Below are 22,175 nucleotides of genomic sequence, written 5' to 3'. Positions count from 1 at the left end.
GATCTTACAAAGCTTCAAATGACACGTCGACTATTTCTGAATGTGGAATACTTGTGGGTGATTGTTTTGCTCCTCTAGTTTGAAACGCACATCGATGCCATGTCTGGATATTGCTATTTTATAATGTATCACATTGCAGGCTCAATTGGGAAACTCAAATTACATTCCCATGCCTAAATACTATGTTTTTAAAAGCCTTTGAATCAAGTTCCCGGCGTTTGTCTGCTGTACAGTCAGAACTGGCTTCAAGCCTGGGAGGCATCCAGCCCACAAAGAGGGCTTTCATTTACTCCCAGCATACAGATGCACAAATAGCTTCAACTATAGTATGAGAGAGTTACCATTCAGTCACAGAGTAAAACCTATATGGAGTTGGTTTTATCACGGTCACTTTTTTTATTTTTTAGGATTGACGTAATCCTTGGCATTACGATTTCGTAAACATGGGAGAACTCTGCCAAACGGGTGACACAGAAATATAATCTGACACAATTCTGATGTTTAATCTTATGGTAATGTCTCTAGCTTCTTCACTTTTTCTCCCTTTCTAAAATCCATCTGACATACAGCAGTTCCCATGAGGTTCTTAGCCCTCAGATTTTTTGTCAGCGAACGGTTCATTGGGAAAGTATGTAGGTCAATCTGCTTTGCTCTTTATCTAAAGCAATACAGATATGTGGCCATATAATTATTAGTTCATATCTATATGATGAGTAATGTTTCCCATCATGATGAGAGGGCTTAGTAGTGAAAATGGCAATCCGCTGGAGGGAGGAGCTTAAATCTTCTGTACAGAGAGTGCATGTGTGTGTTTTACCTCTAAATTGCTATGTAAACTTCTATTGCGCTATTTAATCATGCCATCCGGTTTAATAGTTCCAAGCATAGCAGTGGATGTCACATCTGGCTTTTCTGTATTGGGACTTTTCTGTGTTTTTTTTTTTTTCCTATCTGAGTGGTGCAGAACCGGTTCAAAAAGAGAAATCATCACTGAGCTCGTAGCCCAGTCCATGTGGATTGTTGCTCTTTTATAATGTGTTGCCTGGCCACAGTTGATCCTTTCGCTCACTGTAATCCATTTTCTAGTGCTTAGTCAGTACGCACGCAATCACATCCCTGTGCAATATATCACATGTCCATTTTGCATCCTTGTTAATATTACACAAGTGCCACAGCCTCAGAGCTTAAAAAAAAAAAGGTGACCTGCTGGTAGAGTTAATGAGCCTGTCAGCATCAGCAAACTGTGTGTATATATATATATAGAGAGAGAGAGAGAGAAAGAGATGTATGTACATATCTAAATTTTTTACACCATATAAACAGATAAAAATAAATGACAAGTGTTTTGCTTTTAAGATTGAAAGCTGCTTCTTTATGCTCTTTCTCTGCTTGCCTTACCAACATGGATTCATACTTTTATGTGCTTGTCTGGCAGTGATCACTGTGTGCTGTAGAAGAAATTTCATGGGTCAGCTGATTGTTTCAAGCACATTGTCAGAAAAAAAGAAAAAGAAATGTGTTTGCTTTATGTGAGAAAAGAGAGTATTTTGGGGGATTCGGAGAGAGAGAAGAGCTTGATGTTCCTGTCTTTTTCTCTCCCAGCCAACTTCTTTTCTCTTTTTTTTCCCTTGTCACAGCCGATGTCGTCGGTGCCGCAGTTCAGAATAGCTTCTCTGTGTGTGTTTTGCACACACACACGCTGTAACATTCCACTTCTTAGGGCTCTGTAATTCTCTGTAAATTCCACCACTGAGTGTGTTGTGTTGTGTGTGCGTGTGTGTGCATTCCTGCCTCTGGAAGCCGAACATCTCATCACATTGGGAAGGCTACAGGCTGACTGGATGTTAATAACTAGAGACCATCAGAGCAAAAAGATGAACAAAGAGAGGGAAAAGGAAAAATAGGACGAGGTGAAGTGGTGATTCTACCAGAGCGTGGCTCTGAGCGGTTGGCTGATGACGTGAAGTGCTGCACACACATCTGGAACAGCTTGAGCAGCTGCACCTGAAGAGCAGGGCTCCTCCACAAAGCCTCTGCCGGCACTTTTTCTGTATCCCCGGTGCTCTTTTTCCTCCCCCGTTTTCTCTCGCAGTCTCTAAATCTTTTTCTCTCACTCTCTCTGTTTACCGCCTGCCGGAGCGCTGGGATGGTTACCCGCTGTGCATCAGCAAAGAAGAGCGAGTGAACCGAAGCAAAAGGGAAGAGGAGAGACGAGGCGCAAGAGGACAGTGACATGGGGGAGAAGTATTTACCATGAAGTAGAAGAGAAGAAGTTGACAACCATATTATGAGCGTAAGTGAAGAAGAGAGGGGGCACGAGAAAAAGAGAGAGGGCGATGGAGAACGAGAGAGTGTGACAGACGCGAAAAGAGAGGCAGAGAGGGGATTAAGAAGCCGGAATGCGCTGACACTGGAGACCTGACTTTCTGTTTGCATTTGGCACAGCACATCCTGTCACTCCACAGGTTTATCCACACACACACACACACACACCCATTTACCAACACATACACACACACATCTACCGTTTGCTTTGGATGATGATCTCAGGAGGCCACGCCAGGAGAAGGCAACACCTTCCAAGGAGCTATTAACCTCCAACCACACAGCTCCCCACCCCCTCACCATCATTTTTGCCTCCCACCCAGTTTCCCAAAAGTGCCCTCCCTCCTGCCCTCCCTCCGTCTGGCCCTGTCAGCCTACCTGCACCACCACACAGCACGCTGGAGCTAAAGAGTAACAGAGTCACACTCACTGAGACCTAAGAAACTTCTGGATTGCTCATGGGACATAGCTGCAGTACCATCAGCTGAGAGGGATAGAGAAGCTTTACTGATCCACTAACCTGCAGGATGTCTAAAGCCTCCAGGCTTTCGCGGCCCCCTCCGGCAGGGGGTGGATCCAAGCTGCCCTCTCCAAGGAAGGAATACCCCAGTGCGCCCGCTTTTGCAGGTCGAACCCGGGTCCTGAGCGTGGGCGAGAAGCTGATGAGAGCAGGTAGTGATGCTATCCTGAGCAGACAAAAGTCTTTAACGGCAGCTGTGGCACGGGACAAAGCACAGAGTGAGACCCAGTCTGAGATTCAGGCCCCTAGCCAGAATCCAGGTGAGAAGAGCCAAAATATGGAGGGGGTCCCTGCCAAAAGCAGGATCAGCCCACCTAAAGTGTCAAGTCACCAGCAAGGCTCTAAACACAGTAAGTAATAAACAAACACACACCGCAGTAATGTTTTACGTGTGAAAATATGATCTGTTCGCAGTAGAAACTAGAAATTACAAATTGATTTCAGCTTGCAAACAGTGCAGTCATTGCTACTGTCATGGTCCAAGTTGTGTTGTCTGCATCCTTATAGACTGTTTAACACTTTAGGTTTATGACTTTTATCTGCTGTCTCTTCCCTGTCTCGTGACAACGGATGGGTACAAGCATGTGCACTTCATAGGCCTTGAAATCAGACTGAAAAAAATGATATATTTTCACTGACGATAACATGTCCCCACAGCCAATAAGCAGATCAAACAGGAATCAGAGCATCCACTTTGACTCGTATGTCCATGAGTTTTAAGAATTTTTGAATGCCAGACTCCTCCCAATGAGAGCAGGATTAAAAAAAGAGTTTTTGCTGGACACCATGTTGCATTAGTGGTGTTCAATGTTTCTTCTCTTGTGCCTTGTGTAGCCTTAACTCTCCTGTGCTGATGTATTGGTCTCACCGAAACAAATGGGAAAGGTTTGTCTTTGGACACTGAGTAATGATCTGTCTGAGCTGGGAGAAACAACTGTTTATGGGATCTTTTTTCACTATCGCACTGTGTTCAACTCTGTTGGGTGCACATTTTTCTTTGAAAAAAATGAGGCAAGAAGGTTGAGCAAAGTATCGTTCCCTTTTGGCCTTCTCACTAGATTCACAGCTCTGCAGGGCAGCGGCTTTCATGTCTCATCAGGACACAGTCACCTCACACTCTCAAAGGCAACTTGACCAAGATTCCACGAGGGTGAAATTTGTGTCCTCTGTGCATACAAGCTGTTACTATCTTTTTTTTCTTATCTTTTAAAATGCGAACTGACAATCACTCTCGAATCACTCTCGACTGCTCAGCCTGTAGTCAGAGGCAGCAGTTGAGGAGTGTGAGGGGGTTTTAAGTGTGGGGGGGGGGTGACGTCGATGTAGGCAACAGGGGTGAGTCAAGTAAAAGAGTGACAGAAGGAGGTCAGGAATGTAAGCAGGGCATGCTGGGAAATCAACAGGTCTGGAGCTGTTTCTGTGTGCGAATCCCTCCCTGCAGTAAAGACAGGTTATAAGGGGGGCAGTTTGTACTGGAAACCAGATGCTCTTTGTGGTGTTATAGAAATAAATGGCCTTTCTACACAGTGGATTCCTTTTTTAAGTGTTAAGGTCAGTTTCTACTCAGTTCATTTGCTTCCAATACAAGTAACTAAGCTACTTTTAAAAAAAAAGAAGAGATAGGAGCAGGAAATTAGACCTAAAATCTAAACTGAACACAACATACACCTCCAGCTGAAGGACATAGAAAGCATTATTCTACTTTTTAAAGTAATTCTTCTTTTATCTTCTTGCGCAGTTCTGCTTTTTTCCCATCTCACTCATTATTTTTCTTTTGCTCACTGTCTTGTGTTTCTTTGTCTCAACAACACCCTCTTCACTTTTGTTTCTCCACGAGTTTTTCTCCTCTTCATTCCTTTTTCTCCTGTCTAGCTTTGACAGCATTTGAATCGGTTATTGAAAGATGCCACCATCACCACCCACCCACCCCCACACACACACGTATAAACTCACAAAAGACCATGAAAAAGAATAGATTAACTGTGTGTATTCTCTATATTTCACCCATGTCCCACTGTGCATTTCAAAAAGCTTTTTTTTTTGAAGGCTGAGAGAACTCTACATTTCTGGACAGTAACTTTGAAGTTCTACACTGAAAAGCCAGTGCATCAGCACTTCAGTCTCTCTAGAAACTGGCTATACAGTGGAGTGATTCCTCTACCCTTTGATACATCACGCTTTACTTTTACAGGACATGGAACTGCTGTTCACTACATAGAGTCATGTGCTGCCCAAGAATCGATTTTAAGTAGGCCAGCACTATTAAATACCCTTTCATTGCAACCTAATGGGCAGCTCCTCGTGTTCCCTAGTCATTCATAGTCTCTATACAAGCCAGGCTGGTTAATGCAGGGGGTTCTGACGGCAGCAGGTCTCGATCTCCCAAGCTAATTGCAGTTATAGGGCATGACGGTAGCTAAAGCACAGACCCAGAGGGTCAAACAGAAGTGATGCACATAGTGCTAGCAAACAGTAAGTCCGTATGACAGGTGACATTTCCGCCGTGTGAAAGCTTCAGAGCTGACTGCTGCTCACCAAAGGGCCCAATTTCATCCTTAAAGTGGCAGCTTCCACCAAAAAGCAAAATCCGTTTGACATTTTCTGTCCAGGGAGGGTGTAATACAAGTGTCAAGCATACATTAAAGTCCAGCTTTCCCTTGATGGTGCAAAACACTGCAGCAAACCACTATCAAACATTTTGTCAAACGCTTTTTTTCTTTAGGTGTCGCTCATCTTATATGTGCATTTATAGATTGGATTTACTTCTTATCGAGTATGCCAAGTTCAGAAAAAAGGAAGCTGACACCCAGGCTTTAAACCTGAATGTGATTGTGAAACCTCCGTCTTTTGAGAAGGCTTTGAAAAAGATTTAGAACCCGGCTGTTAGGATTTGCAGCAACAAGAGCATTAGTGAGGTCTGGCTCTGATGTTGGATGATAAGGCTTAGCTCGCAAAAAATTCTTCTCAAGGATGTAGGGTGGGATGGAGGTCTGGGGTCTGTTTAGTTCAGTCGAGTCTTCTGCCATTCAAAACTAGAAAAGAATAATCAGACCAGGATTAATTAGACCAAGCTGTACTTTGGAGGTGATCTTCAGTTACAGTAAACAACGGTCACCGTGGTGAACAATCCATCCGTTTTCTTCCATCTGCTCATGGTCACAGTGTGAGTTGGGTCCTATCCCAGATGTTGTAGGGTGAAAGGGGGGTGACACCCAGGGCAAGTCACCAGTCTATCTCAGGGCTTTAGACACAACCAACCATTCACGCTCACATTCACACCTACAACCAATTCTAAAACATGAAAAATAGCAAAAAAAAGTGAGAATTCAACAAGATAACTTCCGCTATAACATCAGTTACACACCAGTCGCTGTTATCAACCATTATTACTTACTGAGTGTACCAAACCAAGTAAGATTGTATTACCTTAACTGATGAAGGTGTATTTTTATATTCCAACTTTTCAAGGCACGATTACTGTTATTTATCCTCTAAAAGTGCAGTCCATTCATCTTCATGCTTTTATTTTCTGGAATTAAAGAGTTAACCATAAACATCAACCCGAACTATTGTGCAAAGCTAGCAGGGAAGTTGATAAAACTCCATGGAAAGGTTAAAGTCTGGAAAGACTTTGGCTGATAATGACTTAACCTTTCTCTAACTCACATCAGTCGTTGCTATCTTCAAACCTCGCAGACGCTTTTCTGTATTTCTTCTGAAACTTGAAAGTTTTGCTGCTTGTGAATAAGCATTTAAATCCTTTGATCCTTTGACCAGTCGGGCAAGGATTTGTTCTCAAGATGCATTTGAGATAAAAGTCACTGCTCAGATTCTGGATGACCTCACCGTCTGGTGATTGAGAAAGTGTGTCAATAAAAGGTTGTAAATTATGCCTGCATTTGCTTAGCTAGTCCAGACATGGGCTGCACTCGGGTTTTATTGAGTTTTTCTGCCTCGCGTGGTTTTGAAATGTGTTACCACATCAGTATGTGAAGAGTTGCTTCAGCTTGTTTTCAAGTGTCAGAGGTTATTAAGACTGCTTCCTGTTGACAACAGTGTTAGTAGCATATGGACGTGATTCACTGGGTTACATGTTTCTGCATGTAATTCTGCTCACCCTTCAGTATATTTCACAGCTTTGCACAATCATTAATTGTTAATAATCTTGAGTAATAGGGACAGTTTGTATCTATGAGTGGCTGTCTCACTTCCTTGTAGGAGACGCTGTTTTGTGTGATGGGAATGCGTTTCTGAATTGGGATGCGATCATCCATTTCTTTGAAACTGAACCCAAAAGTGGGGATTACAGTAATTGCAGTCTCTCGTGACTCTTAAAGCCACCAGTTGTCCCAGACTTTTTCTTCTTTGACAACCATCAGACACACAAGAGTTATTAAGAATACAAAATGCTCCCACCACCACAACAACTGGCCCAGTAAAACAGATATGTCATTTGAATTCAGGAATCAGTTTAAGTGACTTTTTATATAAAAGTTTTCATTCTTGAGGATCTGTGAGCTGCGTTTCATTCTGCCAAAAGAGGTTTGAGTTCCATTTACCTTTTTCACCATCCACATTTTTGTGATTTACTTGACAAATTGATGTCAGTAAGCAGGGGGTTGATTTTAAGCAACCCCACCTCCCACCCCCAGCACTCCCACCTTGAATCAAGCAATCACAATTTTTCATTGCTGGGATTTATATGATGAGTTGCTGTTCGCATTCATTTGCATACGACTGAGGAAAATATGTTTAATCTTTTACGCCGTATGAAAAAGAAATGCACCGCGCTATCTCAGTAGTATTCGAGAAAAGACCACACAGTGAGAGCAGTAGCAGCATACCAGCAGAAAATTAAAATACTGACCATAAATGTCAACATAATTTAAAGGAGGCAGCATGTTTTGCTAAGGTTGGAGCTTTTGTGCCTCTATTGACTGAAGTCAATTAGCAGAGACTAAAGTTTTGAAAGAACTTTTCCTCCAAATGTCGCAAGGGAGGAAGCGACAAAGCCTTGGTGTTTTCTCAGCTGTGGGAGACGGCTTAGCTTTGTCATTGGCTTGTCAATAAGTACCTAGTGACTGAAGAGGAGTCCAGTGAGTCAGTCTGGGAGTAGGTGAGTTAATGGTGTGTGTGGACTCGGGGTCTGTGTTCAGAAAAAGAAATGTGACTCATCCGTCAAGAAAAAAAAGCAGACAATAATTGGGCCACTGAGCAAGAACAAATAACTTTGGTTATGTGTTAACTCATGAGTGTGTACTGTTGAGTCTGGTGTGTGTTTTTCTTTTGGGGGTTTAGCTCGGGGCAGCGATGCTTCTTCCTGATTCCGGAGGCTGTCTGGTGTGGTTCTCACAGAGAGACAGCAGAGGGGATTGGGTTTTACTGCATGTCAGATTAAGGATAAAACAAAAGCCTTAATCTCTTTCGTGCCGGCCCTGACTTCAAGTTCCAGCATTTTCACTTGTTGATGTCAAACTGGTTATCAGCCCTACATGTCTTTTGCATATTTACTTTCCTCTGTGGCCTGTCATTTGGCTTGATTACACAGACAGTTTCTTCAAAGCTAATACTGGAAATGGGGCATAAAATTCCTTCAGAGTAGACATCTCACTATTAGATTTTTTTCAGTTTAATGCAATGTTTGTGTGTTCTTGCCCTAAGCGTAAATGTGGTTAATTCACTCAGCTAAAGGGATGTAAGCGGATGCAAGGGCTCCCTCAGGGTTTTCTATCAAAGAGTTGACAGAGAAATCAATATGTCTCCACCTCCCCCTCTTACAGCTTTTTGCCCCTCAGGCAAATGTGTACGTGCGCATAAGTGTGTCTGTGTGGTTTTCAGCATGTCTGGGTGAGCATGAGTGTGTGTGCACAAAAATCGCTGTATGCCAAAACTGCAAAATGTTCTCATACTTTCGTCTCTGTAGCTCCTGCTGTGTTTATTTCCTTGATGGTTGAGGGGAACTGGATTTTCATGAATATGTTTCATTAATCGTTCGAGTTATTTAAATAAATGTTATGTCCATGTGCTGTACAGATAAGAAGCAAAGCTGTTTTTGATTTGTGTTGAAGGTATGTTTGAAAGAAACTGTTCAATACTTTTTGGAAATATCTTTATTACCTTTCTTACTGGGACTGTTGTTGTGTCCATTCTCATGTCAATGTGGTGTTGAAGAACAGTGAGAATAATGGTCCTAAGTACAGACAGCTTTTCAGATTATCGTCTACATGCTGTAGGTATGTTCTGCCACCAGGGGGCAGGTTCATAAACAACCAGTCTGTGGGCTACTTCTGCTTTATCTGCTGTTAGTGTTTCATCCAGCTGCAGAGAAGAGCAAACTTGTACTGAAGGAGCTGAAACAAGTGTTAAAACAGTGAAAACTATCTCCTGGAGCCACGACTGGCTTCAGCAGATGCCTGACCTTCACTGAGCCTGGTTTTGCTGGAGATTTCTTCCTGTTAAAAGTTTTTCCTTCCCACTGTCGCCAAATGCTTGCATGCAGGGGGTCGTGTGATTGTTGTTTTTCTTTGTATTATTGTACGGTCACGCGTTTCTCTTTGTGGCCACATCCGCTATCACTCCTTTCCCTGTTCCGGCTCACTTTTAAACCAGTAATCGCTCGACTAATGCACAGCGTCATCTACGCTGAGCTACATGCTGTTGATCTTTTGAAGGACTGCACACAAGTATGTTTGCAAATAGATTGCATAAGGCTCTTTGTAAGTGCTTCATAGGCAAATGCATACACAAACAGACACAACCATTGCACCATAAATCTGCCATGAGCACTAATCTTGTGGACTGAAAAATTACTCAACATGCAAGTGCTGGAAACTGCAGTGTCCCAAACAGCCACTTCAGCCCTATAAATATGTCTCCAGAGATTCCAAAATGACAAAACCTACAGCAGGAATAAATATGCAACATCTGACACACACACACACAAAAACCCCTCACTGTACACTAGCTGATTTTTGTTCCTTTTGTTCCTCCTTAGTTATGCATGATTAAAAGAATGGCCTCTTTGAGAAGAGTGCTTGCATAGTAACTTCACCCCTTAGCTGTCTGCTACACTTAACGGATGCTATTGTTAGCTGATTATGTAATACTTAACCCTGTCATTGAAATATCGTCACTTCTAGCCAGAGAAAGATGCAAGTGGCCACATTGCTATAGTCAAATGCCATCTTTTATATACAGTCCAATGTGGAGACCAATGGAAAATAAGTCTACTAACATGTCACATAGTAAACTCACATACAACTTAATTTGGCCAATTGATATGCTACACAGTCAATAAAAAAAAAAAAAAAAAAAAAACAGTAAGGAAATATATAAACAAGCTTTTGCTGTGAAAACTCAAAAATGAGTTTTGTGCTGTAACCATTTACTGTGACCTTATAGTGATGACAAGACCGTGGAGGTCAAGTCAAGACACATTTGGAGTGAAGTGGAATGAACACTTGATTCAGGAGGAAACCCCCCTCCCCCAAAAAGCTCTCTTCAGCATTGAGAAATATCACCAATCTACAAATCACGAAAACCCTTTAAAACTCAGCAATGAACCTGGGTTTTTTTTTTTTTTTACAAAAACTAAAATATAAAACATATAAAGCAATGTTTTATTTGCGAATAGATTAAACAAGACAAATTTATTGTCCACCAGTCTTTATGCCTATGTATCACTTTCATGTTGATTTGGCATCATTTCCTCATTTATTCTGGGCAAATAAAGTGCACACTCATCCATTTTCCTAACTGCTTGTCCAGTTCATGGTAGTCGGGGTGGGAGCTGAAGCCTGTCCCAGCTGTGAGTGTTGTACCCTGCAGCAAAAGGCAGGGTAGAACTTAGACAGGTCACCAGTCCATTGTAGTGTTAACACAGAAAGTCTGTCAGGCACAGGCTGTGTATCAGGAAGGAGTTGGACCCAAAATGCAAACCTCAGGAAATGAGAAATAAACTCAAAAGCAACATTAATGCAGAGCTCTCATTTAACACAAAATAAAGCAGGTCAGGATGAAGTAGTTAATCATTAAGACTCTTTCAAGAAAACTCACACTTCGAGGAAGGACACAAGACATGAGAGAGAACACAACAAAGGACAAAGAAAGACTGAGACAATATATACACAGGATAATGATTGAATGGAAAACAGGTGGGAACACAGCTCGGGGATAAATCACGTAATGACTCTGGAGGAAGTTAACCAAGGCACGCGATACAGAGAAGAACAGGCAACGAAATAAAACAGGACGAGAGCCACAACTGGAACAAAAAAGACCAATCCAGACAGAAAACCATAAAGGAAGCAGGAATAAACAGGGATACAAGGAATAAAGTAGAAACCAAACTAACACCAAGAACAAGTATACATCTACCACCAGTTACCAGATTGTGTGTACCATAGGATCCAATGTGGCTGCTGGATTAGAACATGATGTTGCTTTCAAGCCCCTTTTAAGTTTCAGTGTTTCGTTTGTGCTTCTTCTGCCTTAAACAATGTAGAAATTTGTCGTTCTATCGGGGAATCAATTTTCCTTCTCTGAAATGTCGCTCTCTTAGACACAGTGCTGTCATTATGTTACACTGAGGCACACATGAAAATAAAACTGAAACTGAATTTCTGGGTTAAGCCCTGCTGACCTTTAGCTGACACTACTCTGGTTAAATACTCCTCATGCAAATCATTTATCAGAAACATAAAAAAAAAACAATCAGTCACTGTTCTGAAAGTGTGTCCAGACATTTGAGTGAAACCCCAAAGTTTCTCTATCTGCCAAGTTTGTTTCATTTGGCCTCTTTGTGCACTCTGTGTGGTGTGCGTTTGATAAAGCAGGATGTCTAAGCCCACTTACTAAATCAGAAACTTCCAAGATGCTCAGTAGACAGACGGCCCTGTGAGATCCTCCATCAGGTCATACATTGAAGGTCTTTTCTTGAAAGTACATTTTTTGGTTGGTTGTCAGTTAGGGCTCTATTTATTCTTGAGTTCAGAGAGCGCATTTGATTTTTTAGTTGACCCTTGTTCTTTGTGAAGGGAAATGGATACTTTGTGTTAACAGAATTCCATTTCCCCGCTGGAATAAAAGCCTCCTTTTGCTCAGTAAATGCAGTTACAAAATCAAAATCTGAAGCATCATCCATGTCTGAAGCACCACAGTCATTTCGGATTTTTCCTTTTGACTTTACCCTGTCGTCTGTGCCCCTTTACTGCAACAGCAGCTTTTAGTGCCTCAGAAGTGCACTCTTCTGTTCCAGTTTCCTGCACTAAAAGTGACAGAAGACTGTGAAGATATCATATTTGGTGCGACAGTCACAGAGCTCAGCAAATAAACAAGATAAAAGGAAACCTTGATTTCTTAAAGAACTGTTCAACTTTGTTCATTTGTGATCCAGATAGTTATCCACGTAAGATAATTTATAAATTATCAGATGTAGATAATTTATACATTTCTTCACTTTTCGTTTATTTATGTCAAAGAAGTCGAGCACACAGCCAGCATCCTGTCTTTTAATATCACCATTCAGCCAGCTAGTGGTATTATATCCTGGCTGGCTGGCTCTTTTTTAAATGTCTTTATGTAATTACATGCAGAAAATAAAGATGGAAAATGAGTTCCAAGATGCCTGATTGGGAGCGTGTGGTTCCAACAGGAAGGCGCTGGCTCGTAAAAATTATTGATGCTGTACACCATGTGATACGAGGGCTGAGCAAGATGAGGCAGCATTAAATCCCACTGATGTATAGGCCTCGTCTTCTCTCTTTATCACTCCCTTTCTCTCTCTCTCTTGTTCCTGTGAGAGCGGAAGACAGATGAAGAGGAGAAATTAAAAAAGTTGGAGGCGGGGGAAAAAAGGCGGATATAGCTGGTTCGAACTTTGCTTTTGTATTTTGCAGGTTTTCTCTATATTTTCTTGGCAGCACACATGACGTTTCTTAGTCACAACACAGCTGTAGCCCTGAGACAGTTCATACGGGTACATGTAACAACGTGTATTTAATAAAGCTCGCTGTGAGGTGCGATATGAAAACGTTTGTTTACGCAGAGTTGTAGTTACCTGCGTGGTTGATATGGAGGTTTCCCCTTTTGGCGGGGGACATTATGGGTACTCTACCGGATTCATTGCATGGATGATAAATAATGGTTAGAGTAGCGAATGAGTAAACAGCTCTTTCAGCAATAGCTTGCTTTGGGTTTGCAAGTTGAGACACATGGAGTGTTTTCTGTGAAGCCAACTGTTGCTCAGAGTGAAAAAATCCCCCTTTTTCAGAGTCTCTCTGTGAATGTGAAACTGATAAGTCAGGCAATCCCCACTGCTTGAGATTTATTTCAACCCCCATCAGTGTTTTCTCGCTACTAAAATCCCACCTCAGTTTATTTGCAAAAGCCAACTGTTTCAGTTTCTCCGTAAACCCTGAAGCATGTGTGTGGTTTTACTTTTAGGGGTGAAATGCCAGGAGTCAAGTGAGAGGGGCTTCCCCCCCCAGTCGTTAAATGTTTATGAGTTGTGCTGCTTCAGGCTTTTGATAATCAAATAGTTAATCAAAAACTTGGAGTATAGAGTTGACCTTGGCTCATCACAGCACCACTGAGGGTTTAAAGCCAGAGTAATCATGCATTATAAATGAGGTGAAACAGTAGAGAATTATGTTTGTTTCTCACACTGTTCCCATTCACCAAAGCACTAAAGTACAGTGGCTGCTTATAGTTAGAGTTAGTTTTTGTTTGCATAATTTAATAATTTGACATTTCTACCTAAAGTTTGAACCACCAAGGGGCAGTGTTTTACCAGAAAGTTTTGATGTAGCTGTCCAGTAAACAAGAAGTACATCCAATGTTTGATTCGAGATTGTGGTGGTACATTAGCAGTGAGTGGTTTTCTGCTTCTTTGTGTCAGCCATGTTCACGGGGCGCTTTATGAATGCTTGGATTGGCTCCAGTCATGTGACCCTAAATTGGATGAATGGTTAAGTAAAAACTGAAAAGATGGATGGATGGATAGATGGTCCGGTACACCCTGGTTAACCGTTTTGTAGATGGTTTTGAAATCCTCATTGTGTTGTTGCTGCAAGCTGAACGCTGAGCGTATAAGCATGAGGGATTTTTAACAAAATAACGCTACTGTTAAGCTAACATATAGCCTGCAAGTAAAATTATTAAACATTCAAAAAAGCACCAAAAAGTAATAAAGAAGCTAAAAATAACTTAATCAAATATAAAGGAAACTACAGTTACTTAAAGGCATTTTCACCATTGAACTAATATTTGTTTAATTATTTACAGAGAGCTAAAGCCTGGATTAAACTCTGTTATGGACACGGACAGGGAGAGTAATCATTCCTGTTATACTTCTTTGAAGTCCACTTGCATGTGCCGCCTGGGCACAGGCGTAGTTGGTGCATAGTAATGAAAATTAAATGTAAATTAGTCAACATGCAGGCAGACACGTACCCTCACATTTACTGTCTGATGACGAATTTGACATCCGTGGGACCCTAGTGGACTTATAATCCCTGCTTTATTCATCCATTGTTGTTATTGAATGCAGTTAAGTGGGAATCAGACCTCTCTCGTCTTCCTCTTCATGCTGGAAATGGGACAACCCACTGTCTCTCTCACCCACTGTGTTTGCACAAGAGGTGGCAAGAGTAGCTTTCTGTTGAGGTTTTCCAGTCATGCTAACCACACGCTAACTTCTCCACCATTGTGGACGTGTGACAGTCATGATGACAGTTTGTGTGAGTGTAGCCTTATTCCATATTCCATATACTGGAAACAGAGACTGTTAAATCTTTTGAAAAGTGTTGGCATAACTTTTACTTTGGAGGCAAAAGTGCTTGGTGTCACACATTTTCAGGTTTTCACTATCGTTTGGTTAGCGGTTGGTGAGCATTTGCAGACAAGTTAGCCTTTCCCATGAAAACAACAGTTGATCACGACAACCTATTAGCAACCAAAGCAATCCTTTTTTTTTCTTTTTTTTTTATAACTTTTTATTTATCATTTTACAGTATGGGAATACAAAACTTAAGGTCAGCATGGGAGACATTCACAGTTCCAGTAATAGCAATCTACTTACATCATGGTAATATTCATTTATTCAGTGCTAAGGGGAGTACACAACCCATTTTTCCCAGAGCTTCTTAAATTTCTCGAGCTCGAGTCTAAGGACAAAGGTAAGCCTTTCCATTCCAAAAATTTCTTCCACTATCCCACGCCATTGGGCCCGAGTTGGAGGGTCTGCCTTTAGCCACCTACGGGTTATGGCCTTTCTGCAGCCAGCCAAAAGTATTTTCAATAAATAAATATCTTTATGTGGGAGTGCCGTAGGCAATTTGCCAAGATACAACGTATCAAATGAATAGTCTATTGTAATCCCAATTATTTTGTTTATCTCAAGGGCCACCTCCCCCCAATATGGCTGAATCCTTGGGCAGGCCCAGAAGACATGAAAATGGTTTGCCATAGGGGTTCCACAACCTCTCCAACATAGGCCCTGGCTCTGAGAGCCTGTTTGCCGAGCTGTGAGTTTAGGAGTGTTAAAGAATCTCACTACATTCTTCCAACCAAACTCTCTTAAGGACCTTGAATTTGCAGTGGTAGCCTGAGACTCACATATTCCCCACCAGCTGTCCTCCGAAATTCGTGAGCCTGATTCCCTCTCCCATTTATGCTTAATGTACAGCGTAGAGTGATTTTTAGAGGCTTGTATACTACCGTATATTTTTGAGACCATCTTTTTAGAGTCATTTCTCTTGTATGACTCTTGAAAGATATGAATTAGGTTGTATTCGTTTTCATCTCTGATTAGCAACGTCTTGTTGTAATAGTCTCTAACCTGCAAGTATCTAAAAAAGTCATGCTTTGCCAATCCGTATGTATCTGAGATGGTTTTATAGCTTTGGAATCCCCCATTTGTTGCTAGTGAACAAAAAGAAGTAATTCCTCTCAGAGTCCACTGTTTAAAGGTCCCATCCAGCCTGGCAGGTACAAACTCCGGGTCATAAGCTATCCAATTCAAGGTCTTAGCCTGCTTTTCTATTTGTAGTTTCCCCACAACCCTGAACCATAGTTTCAGGGTGAACCGGGTCAAATGGTTCAAATCTTTGTAAAATTTTTCAGCTTGGTTCTTATTTCCTAAAAGAGACTGTAATGGGAAGTCTAATTGTGTAATTTCCATATTTTTCGGCCAAAGCAATCCTAAAGAGGGTTTTAGTGCAACACCCTCATTGTCATCTAGCAACCGCTTTGAGTTATTTGCCAGCCAGTTGAGAAGCGATCAATATTCTTTCACAACCAACAAGCGGACAACTCTTGAGCAATTTGTGCATAACGTTGTGTCAGAAACCTCTGCCTATTAATTTATACTACAAAATTAACTTCATAATGAGGGTATAGAGCTACATTAATCATTTTCTCAGTTTTTAAGCTATTATTACAAGACAGACATTAGTTAAAATAGTTTTTATTGAAGTCAAGAAGATAAGAGAAGCATCCTTCAACAATGTAATGAACCATGGCAGTGACTACCATACCATCTATTACACAAAGCTTCAGTAAGAACCCATTTTAACTGCAGTTGGCATCTCTTCGACACAATACATAGATGTGTGAGACATACTTGTGGATTGCTTTTAGCTATTATTTTAAACATATTCCTGACCTATCCAGTAGCTTTAAAGGCAACAGCACTGATGAGAGAATACTGTCTAAAACGAACACTGGACTCAGACAGGCACTAGCTCCGTATGTGCAGCCTAACTGTGTTAACCAAAAATAATTGAGCCACTTTTCAAATGTACCACTTTTCCTGCAAAACAGATGTGATCTAACTGCCATCTCCTCAGCAGGGTCTCAATCAACCACATTTAACACAGTGGCTGTACATGTTCTTTCTGCTCTGAAGCCATTAAGATGGCGCTAACCCGTGAACCCTGAATTATAAACTGGTTTTCGGTTAATATAAGAAAATGAAAAGAATAGATTCATAACACAGACTACTGCTTCTATCATTTTGTCCTGAATTATGTGTCTGACATGTCATTTTACTTGACTTTTGTTTCCTCTAACACAGCAGCTAAGTGTATTTTTACATCCAGCTTTATTGGTCTTTTGATATTAATATTAAATGTAGAAGTAGCATGTCTGTTCTTCACACGACACGAGGAATATGTAGAAAATGATCATATTATATTTGTTTCTGCTAAAAGAGATTTATGCCTCATGCATTGAATTTTAAATTGAACTTTTTTTTGGCTAGAAATAAAACAGACTTCCTGGTCAAAAATGGCACACGCCATCTTTTCCTTTTGATTCAGGTTTCCTATCACGTCACATAATTACATCTTACAGCACTTGAATCTTTGACTTAGGTGAAAGTGTCTTCGGCTTCACATACTCCTGCTGCTCAGTAGCTCCTGGTATGTACAGTAGTGCCCTCAGCTGTACAGCTAATAGGATTTCAAGTTGAACTTGATTTATTTTTCCCCACACTAGAGTTTCACTTCTCCCATGCTGTTTTGTCAAAGTGCATGATGTGACATTTATTCATTTTATCCCTGCTAGCACAGCTTGTTCAATTACAGTGTGACTAAAAACTTCACTTCTCGCCAAGTTTCTTTCCCCCTAAATATGAAACGCTGAGATGGGTTTGACAGCAGCCCTGTGCCTCTGAGCATCTTTGGTACATTCTTACAGTATTAAACACTAGAATCATTGAATAAGGGATCAAGTGCGCTCCTCCCCCACCCACATTTAAATCTGGGGATTTTTACAAAAAGGGAATAATACAGTGTGGCTGTGTGATGAAGCCATTGGTGAGGCAAGCGTGGTTTTCAGCTAGGCAGCTAAAGCTATCATGAGACTGACGCAGCATTTCAGCCTGAGCTTGCAGGCAGAGAATGAGGGGATTTCTGCTGAACGGGTGCGAACAGCTGGAGGTTTAATATTTCACAGAAAACTGGGAAGAATTCTGAGACAGTCGATTTCTCCACATTATTTCACATTTTATTTTTATCTAAACTCCGAACTAAGACATTCCAGTTCAGGAATCTAATCAAATAAAGGTTAATGTGTTGTCAGGGGTTTAAGAAGTGGAAACAAATTAAACATTCAGTGATTCAGTGCAAACTTTAAATCTGATTATTTTTCATTCTGCACAAGTCAATTGTTCATAGCCATTATTTGTTGAAGCTGCTTCCTGACAACGATTGTCTCCTAGAATTACGCCTAGCCGAGTGGCCATTTGTCTTGATCCGTCCTGATCAACAGCTTTGCAAGCCGCCCAGCAGAAAAATGTAGATGGCTTTGATAGGCATCAGAAACCCTTATCTCACATCCCCTGTTATATAAGATTTGATTTCTTATGACCAGAGAGACTGGACGAAAAAGACAATGTAAGGCAGGACAAACAGGAGCCATCGTGCTGTTATACAACTGGCAGTGAAACAAGGACAGGATTCAGATGTGACTGTTTTGGAAATGCAGTAGAGTGTGTTTTTGCATGCAAAGAAAGTTTTGGAGTACTCTGGTGTGAAGTCGTCTCTTTTTACCCGCCTTTGAACAACAACAGTTTCAAGACAAACAAATCCACAGGTGTATAGTGTCAGGAAAGATGGTTTGTGTCATGTTCCTGGATGGTGATGTACACACAGTGTGTGTGTGTGTGTGCATCTAGCCCTGTTGCATTAAACCATCCTCTTCTGTGTTTGACTGCTCCCAGTTGTTCATCACAAGCAAGTGGTGGTAAAGTTGGAGTAAAAGTGAAGTCAGCATACCAAAAGCGGTTTGGTTTCCACTTTGTGCGTTTGCACGTGGACAGATTTATCATGTATCTTCACACTGTGACCATACGGAGCTGCAGAACTGCCACAGTTGAGATGAGAAAGCAATAATTCTTTTGTTTTCTCTGCGCTGTCGTTTTATCTTCTCGGAGGCAGAATATTAATTCTTAGTGCTGCATCATAACACGTTTGTTTGCTGTTTTGTGATCCCATAAAATCCTTTGACAGGCAGACGGGGAGCGTTCTCATAAATGGGAAGTCAACAAGGGTATGCAAAGTTGCTGATTGAGGCCCACAGTTCACAGTGAGACAGCCAGCAGTTAATGTGATGCGTAACCAGCAATCATCAATTATTCATCGTTGAAACATTTTCCAGAGTACCAGGAAAGAGTGCTTTTATGGATAGGCAAATTACTTATATCTTTAGGGCTGCTTTATCTCTAAATTCCTTGCAGACATGCTTTGCATGTTAAATATTTTGCTGCAACGATGCAGCTAGCTTTAAAGCCCTTGCTTATAGGGAATACTTATTTGTTCATTTTTATTGTGACATTACATAAAACATCTGATAAATATTTTAGTCTCATTATTCTTGGACATTATAAATGCATTTTATGAAGTCTGTAATTCGTGTCTCGCACCAGAAGGCACAAAAGTGCACTTATGGGGCAAACTCAATTAAGCTAAATGCTTTTTATTACTCAATAAACCTGATTAGGAATCACATTTCTGTGACAACAAAAAACATGCATTTACTGTTATTGTTTCCTGGGCTGCACTTGCTGTGATTTGAAAGAGTTACGTAACAGAGAGAATGTATGAGAGGCAGGGATGGAGGGATGGCCAGATGTAGACTCGGGTGGGAGAGGAAGAGAGCCTGACCTGACTGACTAACCCAGCTGGTGGCCCAGCATTTCCATCAGTCATCGCCTTTTGTCTGTCTCTCACCTCTTTGTTCACAGGTTAGTCTCAGATTTCTTTCGCTTTGTAAACCTGCATGCCTCGGGTTAATAAGCTGATTGATGTCAAGTGAACTCACCTGTTAACTGGGACATTTTTGTTGTGTCTTTGCAAAGTTCAGACCCAAACCTTACCAGAGTTTTGGTGTTAGATACCAGTTTTTAGGAAGTTTAAATTCTGACATATTTCCCATGATGGAATTTCGGTTCAGAGCTTTTAGGAAGTGTTTATGTAAAGATTTGTTTCCCATAACTTGGCAGTGTGTTGTGTTAATATACTATATAAGGTTGTCAAAATACGAGAATCAGGAAAACACTTGATACCATTCTGACAATAGCTTGGAGTCACCAAATGAATTTTTTGGTCTCTTTGGTCTTTGCACCTTGCTGCAGATTGCTTCCTTTGCTAACACGGATTTCTAATTTGTGTTGTACAGTTATTTCATTTTTAACCTTAATTTATATTTTATTCCTTCCTAGTTAAATTTACCCTTTTTAATTTTTCATATTTATTTCCTATCTTATTCATAGCCTTTTCCTTTTTTGTTTTCTTTAGGTCACGAGCAGTTGTCCAAGCATTTCACTACATATCGTACTGTGTATGACTGTGTACGTGACAAATAAAATTTGAATTTGAATTTGGATTTGCACAGATGTGGAGATGTGAAAGCTACGGAGCCCCTCTGATGACATGGTCCAAAAAATAAATAAATTGTGGCCACAAAATACTACTTCGTGGGCACGAAATGGGTATAACGTGCCCACAAATTAGCATTTCGTGCCCATGAAATACTATTTCGAGGGCACGAAATGCTAATTTGTGGGCACGAAACACTTGACCGATAACCGTGATCCTTCCCAGGCCCTTGCAGTTGGTTGACAATAAAATCTATCCTACTTGCGTCTATAAAGCAACTGGGCTCTCAATATTCTGTTTAAATGTCTCTCCGTAATAATGGTTCCTTGCATTGCCAGGCTTTTCTAAATGCATTTGTAGCTCATTCCCAACCGTAAAATAAAACTCAATCATACTGTCTCTGTCCATGGTTTAGCCTACTCTTATGCCTATGGTTCTACGCAACTGTCCAGGAATTGTATCAATATGATGTGCCACAAATAAGTATTTCGTGGGCATGTTATACTATTTCGAGGGCACGAAGTAGTGTTTTGTGGCCACAATTTATTTATTTTTTGGACTATGTCATCAGAGGGGCTCCGTAGAAAGCAGTGTTCTGAAAGTGCGATAAAAATCGTCTTTTCCCACTAAAATCTGTGACTAATCTGAGATCTGATATGGTTATCGAGATGATCATTTTGGCCATAATCGTGTAGCCCTAATCTCCAGCAATGTAATTTCTGCAAACTAGCAAGGACTGTACCACAGACGCCACTATTTACTCAGCTGTGCTGCGTACACTGCTACATGTGCTCCGAGCAAAGGACATGGTACTGCTCTGCTCGATTTTTGATTAACAGAAACAGTTTCTGCATTAGCTTCTGTTAAAAAAAAAATATATATATATATATATATATATATATATATATATATATATATATATATATATATATATATATATATATAGGTGTAACGATACACAAATCGATATTTTTTCGATACAAAAAAAATGTTCATGCCTTTTTAATTTGTCATTTATTAAAATTATAAATATATATTTTAACTCAAAAGTACAGTTTTTAAATTTAATGTTGCTGAAACAAAAGTAATTAAAAAAATAAATATATCTCAGGGCTCTCAAAATTTCAAAATCCCTGGTAGCCCTTCGGGCAGGGACTCTTCAGTTTTTGGTAGCCCAAAATAAATGTAAGTAGCCCGAATAAAAAAGAGAGCAATTTTTTGATTGATGTTTTGTTTCCTTTACAATATTATACATTAAAGTATAATATTGTAAAGGAAACAAAACATTAATCAAAACAAAAACAAATTACAACATTGTATAAAAATTACAATCATCAACTCAAATACTTGGTTCTAATTGAACAGAAATTTCTATGAACTTGTAAGAACTGTGTAGGACATGAATCAGTCTGTGTCAGATCCTGAATTTGAAATTTCCACTGAAGTCACGGGTAAGAGACAAGTGGAACCAAGATCGAGGCCATTTGTTTTTTGAATTTTGCAAAGACTGCTAAATTTTGCCAGTGGTAGTTCACTCTTTGCAACATAGTATGCTGTTCTAAACAGATTTTTCAGGTTTATTTTTAGTATGTTATTTGCAATTGGTGTTTGTTCTGGGAAAGATATTGCAGACTGAGCAATAATGCATTTCTTGCATTTCTCATGGGTTCTAATGGGGGCCTTTCTTAAAATGACTGGTCCCAGTAACAAAGGCGCTTGTTGACTCAGAAATCGAGAGAAAACCAACAATACACCCGGCAGAACATTATGTTATTTACACGGGTGCACATAAGTGGTCCGCATGTGCGCATTCGCTGTCAAAATAAAAGACGCGCACCAGATAAGAAGTTGCAAAGCACTGTTTTTGTCCGCTAGAGTGGGTAGCCCGACTGGAAAGATCGTTAGCCCCGGGACGTCGGGCTAGCGATTTTGCGAGCCCTGTGTCTGATTGA

At 40.6% G+C, this 22,175-nt stretch overlaps 1 protein-coding gene across 15 annotated transcripts in view; it reads left to right on the top strand.

Annotated features, from left to right (window-relative positions):
• kiaa1217 (KIAA1217 ortholog) overlaps positions 1–22,175 on the top strand; it is a 129,636-nt gene that overhangs the window by 25,173 nt on the left and 82,288 nt on the right. For 2 of the 15 annotated variants that reach the window (XM_004546801.6, XM_004546798.6), the window contains exon 1: positions 1,960–3,195. The exons of 1 other annotated variant lie outside the window; for it this stretch is intronic. In XM_004546801.6, the coding sequence (XP_004546858.2) occupies positions 2,853–3,195 (343 nt within the window). In that variant the 5' untranslated portion in view covers positions 1,960–2,852. Of the gene's footprint in view, positions 1–1,931; positions 3,196–22,175 lie in introns of those variants that run through there. 12 more of the 15 variants (XM_023155510.3, XM_012917912.5, XM_023155512.3 and 9 more) reach the window with 10 other exon arrangements.

This window comes from Maylandia zebra, linkage group LG9, assembly GCF_041146795.1.
Source record: "Maylandia zebra isolate NMK-2024a linkage group LG9, Mzebra_GT3a, whole genome shotgun sequence".
NCBI lineage: Eukaryota > Metazoa > Chordata > Actinopteri > Cichliformes > Cichlidae > Maylandia > Maylandia zebra.
The sequence above is the reverse complement of the archived record's forward strand: the minus strand, read 5'-3'. Positions and strand labels throughout refer to the sequence as shown.